The sequence below is a fragment of the Thermobia domestica genome, chromosome 1 (genome assembly GCF_964235325.1).
Source record: "Thermobia domestica chromosome 1, izTheDome1.hap1.1, whole genome shotgun sequence".
Taxonomy (NCBI): Eukaryota; Metazoa; Arthropoda; class Insecta; order Zygentoma; family Lepismatidae; genus Thermobia; species Thermobia domestica.
The window spans coordinates 89,473,685-89,496,602 of NC_137454.1; the positions used below are offsets into that span (position 1 = coordinate 89,473,685).

The 22,918-nt window shown below is 38.7% G+C and overlaps 1 protein-coding gene across 1 annotated transcript in view; it reads right to left on the reverse strand.

Moving 5' to 3' along the window:
• Positions 1 to 22,918, reverse strand: part of LOC145687248 (cardioacceleratory peptide receptor-like) — a gene marked incomplete at its 5' end in the record, with an annotated part of 232,214 nt that overhangs the window by 119,919 nt on the left and 89,377 nt on the right. Inside the window, one exon of the mRNA XM_081760725.1 lies at positions 937 to 1,040. Coding sequence (XP_081616851.1) covers positions 937 to 1,040 — 104 coding nt within the window. The remainder of the gene's footprint in view (positions 1 to 936; positions 1,041 to 22,918) is intronic.

Genomic DNA, 22,918 nt, shown 5'->3' on the forward strand with positions numbered 1-22,918 from the left:
GTATATAGAGTATATTTACGTTCAGGGAATATTTCGTTAACAATAAATCGTTTAAAAGATTACATATACACACGGGGAACTGCACAATTTTCTATTTTTTTCAACATTCGTGCAGTGCCTGACATTTAACATGCAATACCCTGCAAACGGTACAAGCTACGTTAAATTAACTACACCAATGAATTTCCGAGAAAATTTTATATGAATTTGATGTATCAGATGCACCTATTCCCATTTGGAAAACCGAACCGAAAGTTGAATCTAATATGGCGGATCCAAGATGGCGGCCGGGATGGATAACAGGTATCAGAGAAGCAGTACTTGATGCAATTTGTTTAGCATATACCCACATTGATGTCCAATTTTATCTAAAGAAACTAAAAGCAATTTTGTGACTGAGCTTTATAGTAGTTTTTGACTAAATTCCGGGTATATGAAGGCCCGTAAATATGCAAATTACCCGTATGGAATGCTAAAATTATTACAATACACATTGGACTGCGGGGAACTTTGCATTTGAATCAATTTTACAAGAATCCCGAGGGGACACTTCTCGAATGTATCTTGTGAGATGGACAGTTGCAACTGTTTTTTGTTACACACCGAATTAAAAGAAACATTCGATTCATAGAGTTAGTTTTATTTGTGGGTCTCATGAAATGTACTCACGGGCTGCCATTTGACCATGACTGTGCTAGAGAATCGACTTCGATATCGGTACTATTGCTTGCCTGCTGAGTTCTCAAATCTTATGTTTGACTGCTGTGCTAATAAGTTAAAGCAATTATGCTGTCAAGCAGTGACAGTAATTGCAAATGACTTTTTTATAGTCTTAACATTATTTATTTACAGAAATAAATCTCATTGTACGAGAAATAATATTTTCAATACTTTTAGAACTGATAAAGGATAAAAACGATAAATATAATGCCATACCTGCAAATATTTGATTATTTTACAAGCTACATGTCCTGCTTTCCATGCTATTGTAATCTTCCATGCTAGGTCGGTCAATACGCTAACGAGCCCCACTGAAAGATCTGAAAGATAGGGAAACAAATATATAGTATACGCAAAAACAGAAATACAAAATAACAAAATTATGATATAAAGGTAACCAATAAAATTTCTGTCGCTTTTTGTGGAGGTCTGTGTTCTATTGGCCCTCACACCGTAAGTTGCATGCAAATGGAGATAAGGCGAAGGTCAGTTGTTGGTGAGGGTATATCCAACATACTGCCTGGTTGTTACAGTTCAGTCACACCGTGAACGTGCGTAAAGACAGAGCGAACATGGAACCTCCACAGAGCGTCATAAAGGCGTGCATGCTGCAAGAGTTCAAACTGGGGTCAAACGCCGCTTTAGCGGGGCGGAATATATGCTAGGGTTTGCTGAGGATGTCGTGACTACGCGGACAGTGAAGCGGTGGTTTAACAAGTTTGAGGACAGTGACGAAACACTCGAAGACGCACTACGTGCCGGAAGACCAACACATGTACAAAATGAAGATTTTCAGGCAGCAATTGACGCGAACAGTGGCCAGACACGTGAGGAACTGGGACTACAATTCAATATGAGTATTAGTATTAGAAGATACTAATAAAGAAAAAAGAAAGAATAGGGCATGATTTAAATTTTGTTTTTAGGTATCATGCCAATAAAAGGTAATCCTCGCCTCACCCTAACTGAGGTCAATCATAAAAAGAGGAGAGAAATCATACGAGAAAAAAAATAAAAAAGTAGTAGAGAGAGAATTACGAGTAAGAGGCAGCAGCGTCTGCCATTTAATAAGACCATATGAAATGGCAAAGGCAGGGGAAAGTGGAAGCTTAAAAAAAAAGCACTCCAAGTATACCTAGAGACGATATTGTCCACCACAAACTTACTTTGCAAGGGATCGAACCAGGCACCCCACACACCAGAAGTAAGCGCTTTGCTATTGAGCCACCGTGTCCAACTTTCTCTTATTTTGAAAATGAAATGAAATCTTTGAGTTTTACGTCCCACGAAAACGCCGGTTAGGCTAAAGGAGACGGTGATGATGAGTAATGAATGAAATGGTGGAATGAAGAAAGTGGGAGGAAACGGGAGAACCCCGAGAAAACCCACGCACACGGTGTTTGTCCACCACAAAGTTCACTTGGCGGGGGCTGGGATCGAACCCGGGACCCCAAGCACCAGAGGTGAACGCTCTACCACTGAGCCACCGCGGCCCCTCTCTTATTTTGAGTTGACGCTGAAATTCATGAGTAGAGAAGTCGACGTAACGTGGTTCTGATCCAAGGTCCAAGGGAATTGTGCATTGGTAGTAGCTCAGTGATAGTGTAGAGTAAATTATGCTTTAGATCAAAGGGAACAAATGAAACAAGTATTATTTTCAAATAAGTAGTACATAAATATTAGGACAGACTTTTCGAAACTTTATCATTTATAAATTTTCTCCGGAAGAGGGAGCTCGGCTCTGGTGCGGAGGGTCACTGATTCGACCCCAACACTTATAAACTTGTGTTGGATAGCATCGTCTACTTGTATTTCCTCTGAGGTATTCAATTAGCCCATGATGTCTGTCTGTTGAATGAAATATAAGTACTCATCCTTGTTTTTTTTCCTACGATATAGTTGATATCTTTGATCTAGATGCATGCAATAAACGCCACTGAAAATATTATCATTTGCACTTTCTTTACATGATATTCCAAGACATTATTCTATATTTTTTAAAAAAACGAAAGATATGATATTCTTAGGAAATTTCATTCGACTATTTTTTTTTTAAATAACGGACAACAAATATAAGCTCTTCTATATATTGAACATTTGTCCGACCTGCTCCCGATGCAAATTTTTAGGTGAATCAGCCTGTAAACTTGAAACCAGCAGCATTCAAGTTTTGTGAGACTGTGTGTTTCAGACATGTTTTCTGGGGGGGGCACTGCCCCAGAGCTCTGAGAGTGCCCCGCGGAGAGACCAAAATAATACGTCTTATATACTAATATAATAATAAATAAAATAGTACCAGCAGTGCCCCCCACCCGGAATACTACTTGTGTCCCTCCGGAACACTTTTTCTGAAATAACCACTGGTGATCTGGTAATTTCTTCATGATTCAATAATAACAGTCCAAAGAAATTTGCTTGTAAATACTTTTCCATTCGTTACATTAAGTTAACATACGTATTAATAAAATTAATTATGGCATAATTATAAAGAATATTAGTATATTTACTTTTACTGTGTTGTGAAAAATGCTTAGAAACTAAAATACCTGATTCTTGGAGAACTTTTAGATGCCTTTCATACCGTGTCATTGTAGGTATGGTCCAGTGGCTTAGAAAAGCACCGCTTAAGACGATTGTTAAAATAAACACATATTGTAAAGCGTACCTGTAGTGCATTAATTAATGAAGTAGATCTCACTTAGTATGCTGAAATAATTATACGTATTACGTACACCAATTTATATTTCTTCACATTTTTGGAGGATAAAAAATCAAATGTGTACAATCAGTGGCGTATTTAGGGGGGGTTTCCGGGCTTGAGCCCCCCCGAAATCATACTGTAGTAAAATATATGAAATATCTTGCAGAATTTTCACATTTTCGGGCAAAGCCCCCCCCCCCCCCCGAAAGTTAGCAGAGCCCTCCCCGAAACAAAATCGTAAATATGCCACTGTAGTACAATACTTTTACAAAGGACACATGAAAATGTTACTTTTTCCTATTTTAATATACGAAACTTTGGGACTGTGTTTAAAGATATAGCTCTGGTATTCATATGGTGGACCTATCTAAAAATCCTAAAGAATCTTCAGAATGACCGTCCATAGGATTCGAATCCAGAACCTCTTCATTACGCAGCAAGAACGCTAACCTGTACTCGCTCAGTAATAACAAATACAATTGCTAGTGCATTGATGGAAAATAAACAAGTTACTACATTTACACCTAGTATTAGTTTACTGCACATGTACGGCCATAACGACACTCTGTTGCTATAATAGGGAAATAAGAACGAAATAGTTTATTTATAATATACTTCCGTTTAGAAACATGTACACAAATATTTATTTAAACCGTTTCGAAAATTAATATTCCAACTCAAAAACTTACAAGCAAATGAGATATCAGAACAATTTTGTCGTAACGAAATAAGTATTATGTTTTGTGCGTCGTGCGGTAAACAAATATGCTGGTAAGTAACTAAGTTTTTTTTTTTATTGAGAAGTAATTTTACGAAACATTCTAGACGTACCAATTTCAAACCAAAATTCTACATTTTCTCTCAGGAACATACTCAAGCAAATTCTCTTTCTTTCAGGAAACGAAACGCAATATATGATTTTCCGTACCTGTTTCCGCCTCATGATAAAAAATAAATAAATAAATAACTTGGAAAATAGTTTACGGAGAGAAAATCTATCTTGTTTCATACTTTGTGTGGATAGAAACGAATTTTCGTTTAAGAAATTGTAGGAGTTAAAAACATCCGTTAGCGTCTTACAGAAATACACACACACACGCACACACACGCACGCATGCACACTCACACCTAGACTAAGAGAGGAAATCATTTCCGTTCCTGAAACGAAAGAAAAACTTACAATCTCACTTGAATTGAGTACCAATCTTATCATTTTCTCTCCTCTTCACCACGACTGGAGAATTTACTTTTGCACCAGTGTTACCAACTCACATCACATTAAAACTAACTAACTAACTAACTCTATGGCCTATGGAACCCGGAGGTTTAATACCGCGTTCACAAAAGCTCTCCACTGACTTCTATCCTTAGCTAACTGCATCCAGTTTCTACTTTGAATTCCAATCTCTGCTAGATCCATCTTAATATTGTCCTCCCATCTGCGCCTAGATCTTCCTAATGGTCGTTTTCCGATTGGTCTTCCGACAAGACTTTGAAAGCGTTTCTTCTTTCTTCCATTCTAGCTACATGACCCGCCCACCTAAGCCTCCTAGACTTGACGACCCTAACAATGTTGGGTAATAAATTATGTAGTTCCTCGTTATGAAGTTTCCGACATTCCCCATTCCCGTTCCTCTTGGGTCCGAATATTCGTCTCAAGATCTTGTTCTCAAATACTTTCAGTCTATGTTCTTCCCTCAGAGTAAGTGACCATGTTTCGCAGCCATACAGAACAACAGGCATGATTATCATTTTATATATTTTAAGCTTGAAATTCCTCGACAGAATTCGCGACGACAAGAGATTTTGAACCAAATAGTAACACGAATTCCCTGCTTTTAGTCGACATTTTATTTCTCCGTGAATATGATTTTCATCTGTTAATATTGATCCTAGATATTTGAAACTATCCACTTTATCAAAAGTATTATTTAATATTTTAACGCACCCATAATTTGTTGTATTCCGGTCCCGACGCACTTCCATGTATTTAGTTTTCTCTGCATTTACTTCTCAACCCATGTTTAGAATAAATCCCTGCCAGCGTTTAATAAGATCTCTGCTTTTCATTCTATTGTTCTCCTATCATCCCCTATTAAATTTACATCATCAGCATATGCCATAACCTGGTGAATACCGTTCAACTGTAGGCCCTGGCTGCTATAAAAAAATCTGAATCATAATCAGCTTAAGTGTTATGGTTTTTGATGTAACACAATTGGAGTTTTTGTTCTTCTCTCATATACAGATTTACAAGTAAATAAAAAAAAATAAAAAAACAACAACATGGATTTTAGTCCCCATGATTCTGGCCTGTAGGCTATCATAAACGAATGATAACAGAAGAGTTTGTGGAATGAAACCGTAAGAAGAAACGGGAGAACTTTAAATTGTTTTATATATTATAACGCAATGATCGTAGTTACCTCAACAATCAGTTAGTTGCTGAATATTTGTTTAGATCTGCTGGTTTATGATGGACAACATCGGGGGATTGCACCCCAAGAAGGGGAAACTTTCTTATTTTATGTATAAATAAAACCCATCCCAGAGTTTGGAGCTCTTAAAAGTAGCTCTAAGTTGCAGTATTACATCCCTCCCCCCAGAAGTCCGTCGTGGATCCGCCCCTGTAGCAACTATTCATCAGCAGCCTACAAGCTTGAGGAACGGTAAAGAAAAAAAGAAAAAGAAATAGAATGATGAGTTGACTGCGGTTCAAAAGCGAACACAAATAAATGTCGAGTTCCTTTGTTGTCTCATCCGAGATAGGATCCGTTTCTGATAGTGGTGGACAGAAAATCGATTTGAAGGTTTTTAGCATAAGTAAAAGCTAAACTAGTTTGGTATTTTGTATTAAAAACCTTTCTGTATTCTGTATTCTATCAAACTTCGGTTTTTTAATTAAAAACCTTTTCTTTTTCTATGTTCACTTATTTAGAAAAGAGTAGGCCTACTACAAAAACAAGAACAGATATAGCAACAGTCTCAATGAAAATCACACTGGTTTCAGTAAAAACTCAAAGCTCTTTTGCAGAAAGGGATAACGCTTTTGGTGAAAAGTCGAATCCGGTTTTGATAAAAAACCGAAAATTATTTCGATGGAAAACCAAACCGTTTTTCGAAAAACTAAGACCAGTTTCGTGAAAGACCAAATCGGATTTGGAGAAAATCGAAATGTCGGGTTTCTGGGTTTTCTAGAAAACGTTTTGGTTTATATATATATATATATATATACACAGTGAAACCTGTCTATGTTGGCCACCATCCGTTCCATTGAAAAGTGGCCAACTTACAGAAAATAAGTGTGATTGGTGTATTTTTAGAATAGAATTTCTAGTATTATTTGATTGTAAAATTTTAATAAGCAATACCACGACATCTACTTTTAAATAATGTATATTGAGTAATCATAACAATATACAGTACTAGAAAAAAATACTACAGTATATTTAACATATGTACCTTTTTCTTCCTGAAAACTAGTCTGGTACACTGAATTATTCGGATGGAAAACACAATCATACAAACAACTATAAAATCGAAACATATCTACGCAGTTTATTGAAATTGGTATTGTAGCAAACTGAGTTATTCAGATTGAAAACAAGAAAAGCAAAATTATAAATTCAATAATTTATATGCAGTTTATATGATTTTTTCGGCATTGACAAATATTTTCTGTAGATACCTTTGGAAAAGTAGCAAATCAGTTATTAATAACAAATTTATTCATTGTGGTTCATTCTAGACTATGGCATTTATTCTTTTTTTGCACATATGAACATTCTAATGTTCTAGTAACTACCTCTTGTTAATGAGGTACAAGTGTTTCCCTTGGAGCGAAAGACGTTTTGAGAAGACCTTAAGGGAATTCATATCTCAAAACCTTCGCTACTTTTCAATAAATGACAATTGAGATGGTTAGCTTTAACCTTGAGAATTTTCCGGAATTACTAAAGCTCCCCACTGATGAAAGGAGTCGATATAGCTAATAGTTTCACCAAAACAGACAGGGTAAAAAAAAATACGTACAACCATTTCCTGAATTCCTGTACGTGCTTTTTCTTATTCTCATCTTCCTTCACCACCCCTTTGTCAGGGTAGTATTCTGGCCTCCTTGGGAATCTATGCTTCTCTATGTCCAGTAACAAATACAGAACATTTGGCTCTCATACGAGAATACGAAAGAGTTCAGAAAAATAACAAAACGTATTCGCGTGGCCAAGATACGCAGGTAAATTTATTATTATCAACATAAGATAAACATTGCTTCAACGCGGCCACCTTCCAAGATAGACAGGTGGCCAACTTACAGAGTAATAAGTAACGAATTCTTATGGGAAAATGCAGGTTCAAGACGAACCAGGTCAAGATAAGCAGGTGGCCGACTTAGACAGGTGGCCAAGTTGACAGGTTTTACTGTATATAAGGTTTGCCCATTACTAGTTTTTGCACAGAGTATTGACGAAAGTTATGAAATGTGTTTCTTTCAATATTTCATTCCGCTGTCAACATTGATTAGCACATGAACATGAATAGTAAAACTCAGCATTACATCAACAGAAGGTTATGCTGAACGTGGACTACATCCCAAACTGCAACTACCTGATCCAAATGATCAATACAGTTATGCATTCACACTATTGTGCACAAGGAACTGAAAACCATAAAGGATTGTTCGTGAATTGCATAGCGCAGAATCACGAATTATTGGAAGTTCAGTGATGATTGAATCATGTTGAATCATGCTAGGAGTTGTGAATCACGTTTAACAAAAATACTGGAAATTACACATTACTCTCAAAACCTGCAAAGAATTGCTATCATGCTCAAAATGCCGTCATAGTACAATGGAGGTTTGCCTGCCTGGATATCCGTGGCGAATTCAATTTCGCTTTCTGAACTTCACTACCCAATCCTTCATGTGACCTATATACTATCATATCTTGTCCTGTTCTTAGGTACTCAACTCGAAACATTTAAACGAAAATTAACTAATAGCGCTAGGCATGTGAACAGGTCAAGAACTGAAGCTGTTTCGTCTCAAAAGTGTGTTGTGAAACTTATGTCTCATCTCGAAAAATGTATGATTCTATTGTAAGAGCTTTCTTTCGTCAAGAATCTCTTCACGAAAACTCTGTGTTGTTTCATCATGTGCGCGTTTACTGAAAGACTATTGTTCCGGACGTTGGCTCTAGTACTACTCTTTCTTTACATACTCTGTTCACATTTTACTTGTATACAATACCCTTGAAGATCTTGATCTTACCCCCATTGAAGAACATCGTTTGCGTTTACAAACACTGGCGCAAATCCCGGGGGATGAAGGGGACATGTCTTCTCCAATCTCGGAAGAATTTCATTGCCACAAAGGAAAATGAGATGAAATTGATGTCACGCCAGCATAAGCCTCAAATCTGCCCGCCTCCTAATGTTGAAGACAACTCTGCTCTTCGATCCTCCATAAAATTGTTTTTCAACTTCACAAAAATATTTTGAACATCGCTTCAAAGAAAGAAAAAAAAATTATGGGAACTGTCTTACCCGCCCCCGACCTCCCCAATGTTGAAGACAGATTTGCACCGCTGTCTACCCTCACACACTGCACAGTGACTTTCTTCCTAACAAACGGCAAATCACTAAAATTCATCAGGCTATAACAACTTACAATAGCTCCTACTCATTTTTCTCTTAGCCTCTTCCGATAATGTATCTTCAGATGAAAAAGGATGTAGCCATCTAAGGGGTTGTTAGTAGCTTTCAGTCTAGATTAATTTTAGGAGAAAAATACTTGAATATATATATATATATATATATATATATATATATATATATATAGATAGATAGATAGATAGATATAAAACACTACTATTTCTGCTTTTGTTTTGTATCCCTTTTAAAACTAATGTAAAAATCCTCACGAACGAAATTTCAATTTTCCACAATTGTTGAGAATCTGCCAGCGATCACACATTACTTAATGGGAAATACTTGCACACTGTATGAATTAGCAATTTATATCATAAACAGTTCGGAAAAGTGTAACGTGGAAAATAGTATCACTAGTTTGATTTGATTTTACTTATTTTAATCGTAGTTTATATTTATTAGAACTTATTATTGTTTAACACGATGATAATTCAAATAACTAGACACTATTTGGATCACTTAGGAGCACTATATTTCCAAGTAATTGATAATTGTTTCTTAGTAATTCAATACACTTGTAACTTATATGGCGTCTTTCTTAATTATGATTTAACTTATTTATAGACAAAACCACGGTAACGGAAACTGATACCATAACAACCGGATTGCGACAACATTGAATTCTAGCGGCAGCAACAAGTGAAAAACATTTACAAAATCGAGATTATTTATGACATTTTTATAGTATTTATTCTTCTAATTCGTACCTATTGCTAGATAAAATAACATTTTTGCCCAATAAATAAAATAAAATAAAAGTAGTAAATACATGTTATCGTTGTAATAGTAACAGTAAACCATTTCCTTTATCACTGGCGCAAATCCCGGGAGACGAGAGGGACATGTCCCCCCAATCTTGGACCTGGGGGGACTATCCCACCAATAATCTGACTTAAAAAGTGTTTTTTGGGATAAGTGTCATCACTTATCCCAAAAAACACTTTTTAAGTCAGATTATTGGCCAGCCACAAAGGAATGTAAGATGAAATTGATTTCTCTTGGCTTTTCCAATTTTTAAAAAAGAAACGTATTCTGTAGTATTTCAACGTGAACTTCGTACTGTAGTGCGTTTGTTTCTCTTTGTTTCTCTTTGCTTCTGCACTTTTAATGAAAATGAAGGCGTGCGACTGTGCGTGACGTAACCTGAAATGAAATCTTATCTACTCCTCTCCCCTAGGTCCTAGCACACGAAGAGTATATAGACTATTCAATGTCAGTAGAACCCATCTTTTCAGTAAATGCGCATTTAATCTATTTGTAGTATCAGCCTAGGCATCTACTCATGATTCGTAAGCTAACTAACTTTATATCCTATGGAACCCGGAGGTTTAATACCGCGTTCACAAAAGCTCTTCAATAACTTCTATCCTTAGCCAACTGAATCCAGTTTCTACTTTGTATTCCTATTTTTACGAGATCCATCTTAATATTGTCTTCCCATCTGCACCTAGGTCTTCCTAATGGTCGTTTTCCGATTGGTCTTTCCGCTAACATTTTGAAAGCGTTCTTACTTTCTTCTATATTGGCTATATGTCCTGCCCACCTAAGCCTCCTAGAATTGATTACCCTAACAATGTTTGGTAAGCCGTATAATTTATGTAGTTCCTCGTTATGAAGTTTCCGACATTCCCCATTCCGTTCCTCTTGGGTCCGAATATTCGTCTGAGCATCTTGATCTCAAATACTTTCAGTCTATGTTCTTCCCTCAGACTTAGCGACCATGTTTCGAAACCATACAGAACAACAGGTATGATTGTCATTTTGTATATTTTAAGCTTCAAATTCCTCGACAGAATTCGCGACGACAAGAGATTTTGAACTGAATAATAACACGAATTCCCTGTTTTTAGTCGACCTTTAATTTCTTCGTGAATATGATTTTCGTCTGTTAATATTGATTCTAAATATTTGAAAGTATCCACTTTATAAAAAGCATTATTTAATATTTTAACGCATTCATAATTTGCCGTATTCCGGTCCCCACGCACTTCCATGTATTTAGTTTTCTCTGCATTTACTTCTATAAACCTTCGTCCCTGCAAGCGTTTAATAAGATCTCTGCATTTCTCTCTATTATTCTCCTATCATCCCCTATTAAATTTACATCATCAGCGTACGCATAATTTGGTGAACGCCGTTCAGCTCTATGCCCTGGTTGCTATCTTTGATTTTCCTTATAGCGTATTCCACGACAAAGTAGAATAATAATGGCGACAACGCATCTCCTCGTTTCAGGCCATTCTCGACGTGAAAGCTCGTGGTCAAAAATTTTCCTACCCGGACTTTACTTTGGGATTTATTTAAACATGCCTTAATTGATCTAATTAGCATTTTTGGCATTCCAAATTCTGTAAGAACGTTGTACAATGTTTCTCTCCTAACCGTGTTGCAAGCCTTTCTAAAATCAATAAATAGTTGATGTACCGGGCTACTGTATTGCCACTTCTTTTCGAGTATTTGGCGAATGTTAAATATTTGGTCGATAGTTGATCGATTTCGTCTAACTCCACACTGATAATCTCCAATAATTTCATCTGCGTATGGGGTCAGTCTTGCTAATAGAATATTTGAAAGGATTTTATAGGATGTTGAGAGAAGAGAAATGCCTCGATAATTATTACAGTCTGTTTTGTTGCCTTTCTTGTGGATTGGAACAATGATTGATTTTTACCACTCTTGTGGCAATTCTTCCTTGTTCCAGATAAGGAGAATGAGTTTGTGTATCTTGTTTCACAAAGTTTTCACTCCAGCTAAAATTAACTTAGCCGGAATTTCATCTACACCCGAAGATTCGTGTTTGTTTAATTTCTTTATAGAAGTTTCTATTTCTATTCGGTTGCGTTCTGAAATATACGTTTCTGCGGTGTGTATCTCCCTTTCTCCACGCACTTTTGTTTTTGGCTGCGTGTCAAGCAAGTCGTCAAAGAAATCCATGTATATAAAATGCTATCTGTATCAGTGAGAACTGTTCCATCAGCTTTCTTTAACATAAGCACGAGGTTGATAGCCTTTCTTCAATTCGTTGATCTCTTTATACATGTCCCGAATGTGTTTTTTTTTTTTTACTATTATCTTCAAGTTACTAAATTTTAGCTTTCAAAAAATCGCGTTTCTTTGTTCTAAAAGTTTTGGAAGTTTTCCGCCTAATGTCTACGTAATATTGTGTAGTTATTTCATTCGGATTTTGTAGCCAACGTAATTTGCCTGTTTTCTCTTCTCTGCTAGTTCGAACCATGGTTTGTTCCTACGTATTTCCGCATGCCCCAATTTTTCTTTTGAGAGAGGATGCTTCTTAAGCAAATTTTCTCCATAATCTTAGGGTTACACCTCTTAACTAAAGAGTATATGACATGCGTCAGATTTCTGTAACGATTCCTATAATGTTATTGAGAATATCATCATTTTGCTCAAAGAGTATTGTTGCGTCATACATAATTGATATTTTTTCTTCATAGTTTTGGGAAGTCATTATTTATATTATTATGAAACAGTCTTAACGTGTATCTTTGTGGATGACTAATTAGAAACATATCAATTATAAATATGCATGTATTCAGATTTCAGAATGTGTTCACGGCAGTAATTTGTAATACTGATATATACTACTACTTTATTTACATCGCCTAATATATAATATACTCTACAACAGTTGATCAGATTCATCTACCGTAATATGAGTTTCATCTCCCTTCTCTAGAATATGCCTTAAATCTACCCACCTCCTAATGCTGAAGTCAACCAATGGCGTATTTAGGAATTTGTTTCGAGGGGCTATGCCCAACACAAGGAAGGAAGTGGGCAATTGCTCACTTGAGTTTCAGAATTAAATATATTTTAATTTATGCATAAATTGAAGTTATAATGGCAAGAATTGCAGACCGATAAATCCTATATGATATGATACAAAAATTTAGGAGTGATTCTAACCCTTTATTCTATTCATACAAGAAAAAGAAAGCATCCTCTTGGCCTTCCTAATTTCCCGGCTAATTATTCCCCCGTTTTGATTTTCTTTAATTCAAACATTTCCTTCTTTTAAAAATAACTAAACGATATACTCTTTCCTTTGTTATAATAACTAAAGTCCTGCCATGTTGATATCCGCGCAAGTTGATATGGAACACCAGTTTCGCTTATTAACTTATCTTAGTTTTAGTGTTACTGATGAAGGCCGACTGACAACGGTCGATAAAGTATGATAGGCGAAATGAAAGAAAGTAACGTCAAGAAAAAGAAACAGAAAAGTATAAAGGACGAAAGAAAGAACAAAAGGACGCAGTTCTTCCATGGAATGAAATTTGAAAAATACAGTACTCTTTCTGAAAAAAGAGGATAAGGAAAAGGAAAGTCAATGACATTCTTAGAAATGGTAAGAAGGATTATTGTTGTACGTGGAATGCGAAAAACTAACAAATTTATTTCGGGGGGAGTTTGAGCCTGATAGCCTCCTAAATACGCCACTGAAGACAATTTTGCTCTCCTGATCCTTCACAACATTGTTTTTCAACTTCATAAATATTTTGAACATCGCTTATATATATATATATATATATATATATATATATGTATGTATGTATGTAATATGGGAACGGTCTTACCCTCCCCCCCAATGTTGAAGGCAGATTTGCGCCGATGCCTTTATTTCACTTTTACAGGTATTCGCGTTTTGTATTTATCAGAATTTATTGAAGTCTAATTCTCGTTGGGTAAAACCTAGTTTGCATATTTTTCCAAAACAAGCTTAATTGATATTTATAGTCCTCTCCGACGTACTCACTGCAAGTGCTGACTAAAATTCTCTTTCGATGATGGATTGAAAATTACGTAGAAACGTAGCAACATATGTACTACTCTAAAGCACTAAGTTCATGAACTAATTAATTTATGTGTGGATGAGTATTGAGTATTATTAAAAGTATACTTTTCTGTTTCCCTAAATATATTGTATGTAAATTTACATGTATTACAAATTTACATACATTGTATGTAAATTTAGTATACGTTCTCCGGACCGAGATTATATGAAATGTAGGCCTACAGTTTAAGATAGAATATGTGCCACCACAAAGCGTTCAAATACTTTCCCGCTGGGAATCTGTAGGTTACGAGGGTCACTACGAAAGTTTTGAGATGTGAAATAACTTACATACTTAAAATCAATTTAACACTTACATTTTCTCAAGGTATTCACCATTACACAGTACACACTTTTGCATCCTCGAAAACCACTTTTGGAAGCAGTGTTGCCGGTCTTTTTCTTCAAGTGTTGAAAGTTAATTCTCGTAAGCCACTACAGCTTCTTCAGGGCTGCAAAATCTCTTCCCAGGCATGCGATGTTTGATCCCGGGGAACAGAAAAAATCGCACGGGGCCAGCTCAGGGCTATACGGCGGATGAGTCATAAGTTTGACCTACGTAGATTCTAAAAACTGAATTGTGATGTTGGCCATGTGTGCGGACGCGTTGTCATGATGAAGCAGGATCCCACGCAATCCAGTTCTTGGACGCCATTCCAGAAGCTTCTGGAACACTTTTGTTAGGCAAATAGTGGTATACCACTGAGCAGTAACAGTCCTTTGTTCTTCAAGTGAACTGTTGCAACATGGCCAGATTTGGAGAAGAAAGTAGCTACCATCTTCTGCCCCACACTTCGCGGTCGCTTCACTTTGGTGGGCGGATTTTCGTCTGGAGAGATCCAAACTGTAGACTGGAGTTTATTTACAGGGTCCAATTGATAGATCCAAGTCTCATCACCAGTAACAAATGTCAGAGATGCGTCGAGAATTGCCTCCATCAAATCTTGGAAGCATTTCTTTACACCATTCCACACGCATGCGCTTCTGCTGTTCAGTCAAACTGTGAGGCACCCAACGAGATGAAACCTTCCTGAGCCGAAGATGATTATGGAGCATTTTTGTTACTGCTGGCGATCCAAAGTTCACTGTAGATTCAATGTCCTTGAAAGTTGTTCGAGGATTTTCTCGAATTATTTGTTCCACAGCGGCAATGTTTTCATCTGACACAGCTGTTGCCGGACGTCCAGCTCAATCTTCATCTTTAAGCGATGTCCGGCCTCTTCTGAATTCACCAAAGAACCGAAAAATTGTATCACGGGAAGAAGCAAGGTCCCCAAATGCCCCCTGCAAACGATCAAGGCTTTGTGTCTCGTTCAAACCTCTTTTGAAATCGTAAACTATCATTCCCCGAAAATGTTCCCTTTCGAGCTCCATTCTAGACAGCCGAATACTGCTCACATCAACAAACAAGTAAAGGCGATACGGCAGTGATGCCAATTCCTTCAGAGCCGTTTTCCCTTCACAAGCTTTAGAATTTCCCTTTTCCGGTCAAATTTCCCTTCATCCAAACCAAGGATGTTATAAAATAGAGGATCTGCCCATACGTATCTTCATAATATGAATCAATGAAGCCGAAAAACAGTCGAGCATCGTCTGAGCCGGCATATCTGATTGGCTACTCTCGTTTCCGCCATGATTGTAGGCTCGAAACATTGCGATCTTAGTGGCACGGAGTAGGCAGAGTAGGTGTGGCGAAGCTGAGACGTATGGCTTCACTATTTTGTTGTATGGGCAGATCTTCTATTTTATAATATCCTTGATCCAAACCGTTCAAGAAGTACTGTATTTAGTAAACGTATTTTTAATCGTTTTCGCTTCCACCCCAATCGTATAACCACATACAAGCAGATACCTGACAGCCTTCCTTTGAGCTTATGCAGAATTTGAACTTGATTTGTTGTTTAGGTATCTAAGGCGTCGCAATAGAGGAGGGGAAAGGATATGGAAAGGTGTTGGTCAGGAGCTATGTTAAAGGTGCAATCTCTGCATTTGCCTGGTGTGACTGAGGAAAAACCCTCTAAATACCTCGGTCAGGACGGACAACCTAAATAAATCTTTAAAAAATATAAAATAAATACTATGTAAATTTAATTTTTATCCTCTAGAGATATCATGATAGATTTTAATATTAATGTAACCTAAGGCACAAAGAAAATACCGGTATTAAGTATATATTTGGTATGTACTTACTTAAGAACAGCACTCCCATATTTACTGAAACGAATACGAACAGTTGCAAAGAAAACTAGCTGCTACTGTCTTTGACTGTACACGAGGAATATTCGTAAGCACAATACAAACTAAATCAAAGTTTAGAGATGCGGAATTCTTAAGAATTTATAATTCTGTGCGCTCAGTCACCAGAAAATTTGTAAACTTACATGTGTAATCTAATGACCCAGTGTTCCGCGGAGAGTTCATTTCTTTTTGCCCGTTTTTTCACTGGAGTTCCTGCAGATTCACGCGAAGGACTGCCGTCTTCCATTCTGTTACCACTTAACAGTATGGTATGCTGGTGAAATAACACTTCAGATCGTTTTAACAGTTGCAAGAAACGTAAACCAGATCTACGGACTAAACTGCAAACGCACCAACACAACACGTCCCGAACACGAATCCAAACCAAACTCTTATAATAGTTGGAATGATAATTTAATTGAGAAATATTTCATCTTATTGCATTGCATTTAATTCAAGAATGGGAAGATTAATTTTGATAAAAGATTTTAAATAAGCATTGTTTTAATGTTTCGAATTTAACTGAATATGTTGATCGATGTGTAATGTTGATAAATATTAACGAATACAAAGCAAGATAACTTGTGAGAATTTATGTGAAATATTTGCAACAGATTATGTTTGGAACCAATAGGATGTTGAATTTATACTGAATTTTAATGAAATTAATCAGATACGTAAATACATTCAATCTATAAATGATTGAAGAGAGGTTCAAATTTCCCTGCAATATTGAGAGATTACAAGCAATTTCCCTTTTTTCCTTTTTCTCCAGAATTTACTCAAAATTTCCCTGCGCCAAGGAAAATTTCCCTTCAATTGGCATCACTGCGATACGGCCACGCCGATAAGGGAGGCGAGTTGAAACTTGCTTCCCTTCTTCGCTCTGGATACCACTACCGAACAGGTGCATTTCGCCAGCCCCCCCACCTTGGAGTTTCGAAAAAAAACCTATGGCAATAGTTTGTGCTACGTTTGTGCCGGAATGTACCGCAAAAATTTTCGTTTGTACCACTTCCGGTACGAAGTTATAAGGGTTTTAAAGTGGGGGGGCTGGGGAAACGGCAGCCCCCCACCTAGGAATTTCAAAACAAAACCTATGCCAATCGTTTGTGCTACGTTTGTGCCGGAATGTACCGCAAAAATTTTCGTTTGTACCACTTCCGGTATGAAGTTATAAAGGTTTTAAAGTGGGGGGGCTGGAGAAGCGGCAGCCTCCAAACTTGGAATTTCGAAACAAAAGGTATGCCAATCGTTTGTGCTACGTTTGTGCCGGAATGTACCGCAAAAAATTTCGTTTGTACCACTTCCGGTACGAAGTTATAAGGGTTTCAAAGTGGGGGGGGGGCTGGAGAAACGGAAGCCTCAAAACTTGGAATTTCGAAACAAAAACTATGCCAATCGTTTGTGTTACGTTTGTGCCGGAATGTACCGTAAACATTTTCGTTTGTACCACTTCCGGTACGAAGTTATAAGGGTTTTAAAGTGGGGGGGCTGGAGAAACGGCAGCCTCAAAACTTGGAATTTCGAAACAAAAACTATGGCATTCGTTTGTGCTACGTTTGTGCCGGAATGTACCGCAAAAATTTTCGTTTGTACCACTTCCGGTACGAAGTTATAAGGGTTTTAAAGTGGGGGGCTGGAGAAGCGGCAGCCTCCAAACTTGGAATTTCGAAACAAAATCTACGGCAATCGTTTGTGCTACGTTTGTGCCGGAATGTACCGCAAAAAGTTTCGGTTGTACCACTTCCGGTACGAAGTTAGAAGGGTTTTGAAGTGGGGGGCTAGGGAAACGGCAGCCTCCAACCTAGGAATTTCAAAACAAAACCTATGCCAATCGTTTGTGCTACGTTTGTGCCGGAATGTACCGCAAAAATTTTCGTTTGTACCACTTCCGGTACGAAGTTATAAGGGTTTTAAAGTGGGGGGGCTGGAGAAACGGCAGCCTCAAAACTTGGAATTTCGAAACAAAAACTATGGCATTCGTTTGTGCTACGTTTGTGCCGGAATGTACCGCAAAAATTTTCGTTTGTACCACTTCCGGTACGAAGTTATAAGGGTTTTAAAGTGGGGGGCTGGAGAAGCGGCAACCTCCAAACTTGGAATTTCGAAACAAAACCTACGGCAATCGTTTGTGCTACGTTTGTGCCGGAATGTACCGCAAAAATTTTTGTCTGTACCACTTCCGGTACGAAGTTATAAGGGTTTTGAAGTGGAGGGGCTGCAGAAACGGAAGCCTGCAACCTTGGAATTTCGAAAGAAAAACTATGCTAACCGTTTGTGCTAGGTTTGTGCCTGAATGTACCGCAAAAATTTTCGTTTGTACCACTTCCGGTATGAAGTTATAAGGTTTTAAAGTGGGGGGGGGCTGGAGAAACGGCAGCCTCCAAACTTGGAATTTCGAAACAAAAACTATGCCAGTCGTTTGTGCTACGTTTGTGCCGGACAAAAATTTTCGTTTGTACTAATTCCAGTACGAAGTTATAAGGGTTTCAAAGTGGGGGGGCTGGAGAAACGGCAGCCTCCAACCTTGGAATTTCAAAACAAAACCTATGCCAATAGTGTGTGCTACGTTTGTGCCGGAATGTGCCGCAAAAATTTTCGTTTGTACCACTTCCGGTACGAAGTTATAATAGTTTTGAAGTGGGGGCTGGGGAAACGGCAGCCCCCCCACCTTGGAATTTCGAAACGAAACCTACGCCAATCGTTTGTGCTACGTTTGTGCCGGAATGTACCGCAAAAAATTTCGTTTGTACCACTTCCGGTACGAAGTTATAAGGGTCTTAAAGTGGAGGGCTGGGGAAACGGCAGCCCCCCACCTAGAAATTTCAAAACAAAACCTATGCCAATTGTTTGTGCTACGTTTGTGCCGGAATGTACCGCAAAAATTTTCGTTTGTACCACTTCCGGTACGAAGTTATAATAGTTTTAAAGTGGGGGGCTGGGGAAACGGCAGCCTTCTACCTTGGAATTTCGAAACAAAACCTATGGCAATCGTTTGTGCTACGTTTGTGCCGGAATGTACCGCAAAAATGTTTGTTTGTACCACTTCCAGTACGAAGTTATAAGGGTTTTGATGTGGGGGCTGGGGAAACGGCAGCCCCCCCACCTAAAAATTCAAAACAAAACCTATGCCAATCGTGTTGTGCTACGTTTGTGCCGGAATGTACCGCAAAAATTTTCGTTTGTACCACTTCCGGTATGAAGTTATAAGGTTATAAAGTGGGGGCTGAGGAAACGGCAGCCCCCCAGCTAAAAATTTCAAAACCAAACCTATGACAATCATTTGTGCTACGTTTTTGACGGAATGTACCGCAAAAATTTTTGTTTGTACCACTTTCGGTACGCAGTTATAAGGGTTTTGAAGTGGCGGGCTGGGGAAACGGCAGCCCCCACCTAGGAATTTCAAAACAAAACCTATGCCAATCGTTTGTGCCGGAATTTACCGCAAAAATTTTCGTTTGTACCACTTCCGGTATGAAGTTATAAGGTTTAAAAATTGGGGGTGCTGGAGAAGCGGCAGCCTCCAAACTTGGAATTTCGGAACAAAACCTATGCTAATCGTTTGCGCTACGTTTGTGCCGGAATGTACCGCAAAAAATTTCGTTTGTACCACTTCCGGTACGAAGTTATAAGGGTTTTAAAGTGGGGGGCTGGAGAAGCGGCAGCCTCCAAACTTGGAATTTCGAAACAAAACCTACGGCAATCGTTTGTGCTACGTTTTTGACGGAATGTACCGCAAAAAGTTTCGGTTGTACCACTTCCGGTACGAAGTTAGAAGGGTTTTGAAGTGGGGGGCTAGGGAAACGGCAGCCTCCAACCTAGGAATTTCAAAACAAAACCTATGCCAATCGTTTGTGCTACGTTTGTGCCGGAATGTACCGCAAAAATTTTTGTTTGTACCACTTCCGGTACGAAGTTATAAGGGTTTTAAAGTGGGGGGGCTGGAGAAACGGCTGCCTCAAAACTTGGAATTTCGAAACAAAAACTATGGCATTCGTTTGTGCTACGTTTGTGCCGGAATGTACCGCAAAAATTTTCGTTTGTACCACTTCCGGTACGAAGTTATAAGGGTTTTAAAGTGGGGGGCTGGAGAAGCGGCAACCTCCAAACTTGGAATTTCGAAACAAAACCTACGGCAATCGTTTGTGCTACGTTTGTGCCGGAATGTACCGCAAAAATTTTTGTCTGTACCACTTCCGGTACGAAGTTATAAGGGTTTTGAAGTGGAGGGGCTGCAGAAACGGAAGCCTGCAACCTTGGAATTTCGAAAGAAAAACTATGCTAATCGTTTGTGCTAGGTTTGTGCCTGAATGTACCGCAAAAATTTTCGTTTGTACCACTTCCGGTATGAAGTTATAAGGTTTTAAAGTGGGAGGGCTGTAGAAACGGCAGCCTCCAAACTTGGAATTTCGAAACAAAAACTATGCCAGTCGTTTGTGCTACGTTTGTGCCGGACAAAAATTTTCGTTTGTACTAATTCCAGTACGAAGTTATAAGGGTTCCAAAGTGGGGGGGCTGGAGAAACGGCAGCCTCCAACCTTGGAATTTCAAAACAAAACCTATGCCAATAGTGTGTGCTACGTTTGTGCCGGAATGTGCCGCAAAAATTTTCGTTTGTACCACTTCCGGTACGAAGTTATAATAGTTTTGAAGTGGGGGCTGGGGAAACGGCAGCCCCCCACCTTAAAATTTCGAAACGAAACCTACGCCATTCGTTTGTGCTACGTTTGTGCCGGAATGTACCGCAAAAAATTTCGTTTGTACCACTTCCGGTACGAAGTTATAAGGGTCTTAAAGTGGAGGGCTGGGGAAACGGCAGCCCCCCACCTAGAAATTTCAAAACAAAACCTATGCCAATTGTTTGTGCTACGTTTGTGCCGGAATGTACCGCAAAAATTTTCGTTTGTACCACTTCCGGTACGAAATTATAATAGTTTTAAAGTGGGGGGCTCTGGAAACGGCAGCCTTCTACCTTGGAATTTCGAAACAAAACCTACGCCATTCGTTTGTGCTACGTTTGTGCCGGAATGTACCGCAAAAATTTTCATTTGTACCACTTCCGGTACGAAGTTATAAGGGTTTTAAAGTGGGGGGCTGGAGAAGCGGCCGCCTCCAAACTTGGAATTTCGAAACAAAACCTACGGCAATCGTTTGTGCTACGTTTGTGCCGGAATGTACCGCAAAAATGTTTGTTTGTACCACTTCCAGTACGAAGTTATAAGGGTTTTGATGTGGGGGCTGGGGAAACGGCAGCCCCCCACCTAAAAATTCAAAACAAAACCTATGCCAATCGTGTTGTGCTACGTTTGTGCCGGAATGTACCGCAAAAATTTTCGTTTGTACCACTTCCGGTATGAAGTTATAAGGTTATAAAGTGGGGGCTGAGGAAACGGCAGCCCCCACCTAAAAATTTCAAAACCAAACCTATGACAATCATTTGTGCTACGTTTGTGCCGGAATGTACCGCAAAAATTTTTGTTTGTACCACTTTCGGTACGCAGTTATAAGGGTTTTGAAGTGGCGGGCTGGGGAAACGGCAGCCCCCACCTAGGAATTTCAAAACAAAACCTATGCCAATCGTTTGTGCTACGTTTGTGCCGGAATGTACCGCAAAAATTTTCGTTTGTACCACTTCCGGTATGAAGTTATAAGGTTTTAAAATTGGGGGTGCTGGAGAAGCGGCAGCCTCCAAACTTGGAATTTCGGAACAAAACCTATGCCAATCGTTTGTGCTACGTTTGTGCCGGAATGTACCGCAAAAAATTTCGTTTGTACCACTTCCGGTACGAAGTTATAATAGTTTTAAAATGGGGGGCTGGGGAAACGGCAGCCCCCCCCCACCTTGGAATTTCGAAACGAAACCTATGGCAATCGTTTGTGCTACGTTTGTGCCGGAATGTACCGCAAACATTTTCGTTGTACCACCTCCGGTACGAAGTTATAAGGGTTTTAAAGTGGGGGGCTGGAGAAACGGCAGCCTCCAAACTTGGAATTTCGAAACAAAACCTATGCCAATCGTGTGTGCTACGTTTGTGCCCGAATGTATTGCAAAAATTTTCGTTTGTTCCACTTCCGGTACGAAGTTATATGAGTTTTCAAGAGTGGCTGTGGTAACGGCAGCCCCACACCCAGTAATTTCGAAATGAAACCTATGCCCACTCTTTGCACTACTTTTGAACAGGAACGTTTCGCTAAACTCTTTTCTGTACCACTTCCGGTACAAAGATACGAGAGTTTCAAGCTACGGGGCTGCCGTTTGATGCCCCCTCGGAATTTCGAAACGAGACCTATGCAAATCGTTTAACATTTGTGTCGGAATGTATCGCAAACATTTTTGTATGTATCACTTCCAGTACAAAAGTATGACAGTTTTAACTAGGGGGCTGCCGTTTCCAGAACCCCCCATCTTGGAATTTCGAGATAAGACTATGTCAATCGTTTGTGGCACGTTTTTACCGGAATGTACCGCAAAAAAAATTACGTGCCTGAAGTTGGCCCCCCACCTCTCCCAAATCACACCAAACGTTGCACATCGTTAATGCATCGTTAGTGCACGTTAGTGCATTTAGAACTAACGTTAGTGCTATCAGCGTTTACGAGATCGTTTACGAGATATTGAAGATTTTGGTTTGGGACCTACTTCATATGAAGTTAGCCCCCCACCCATCTTTATGCAGACAGATTTTCACTAA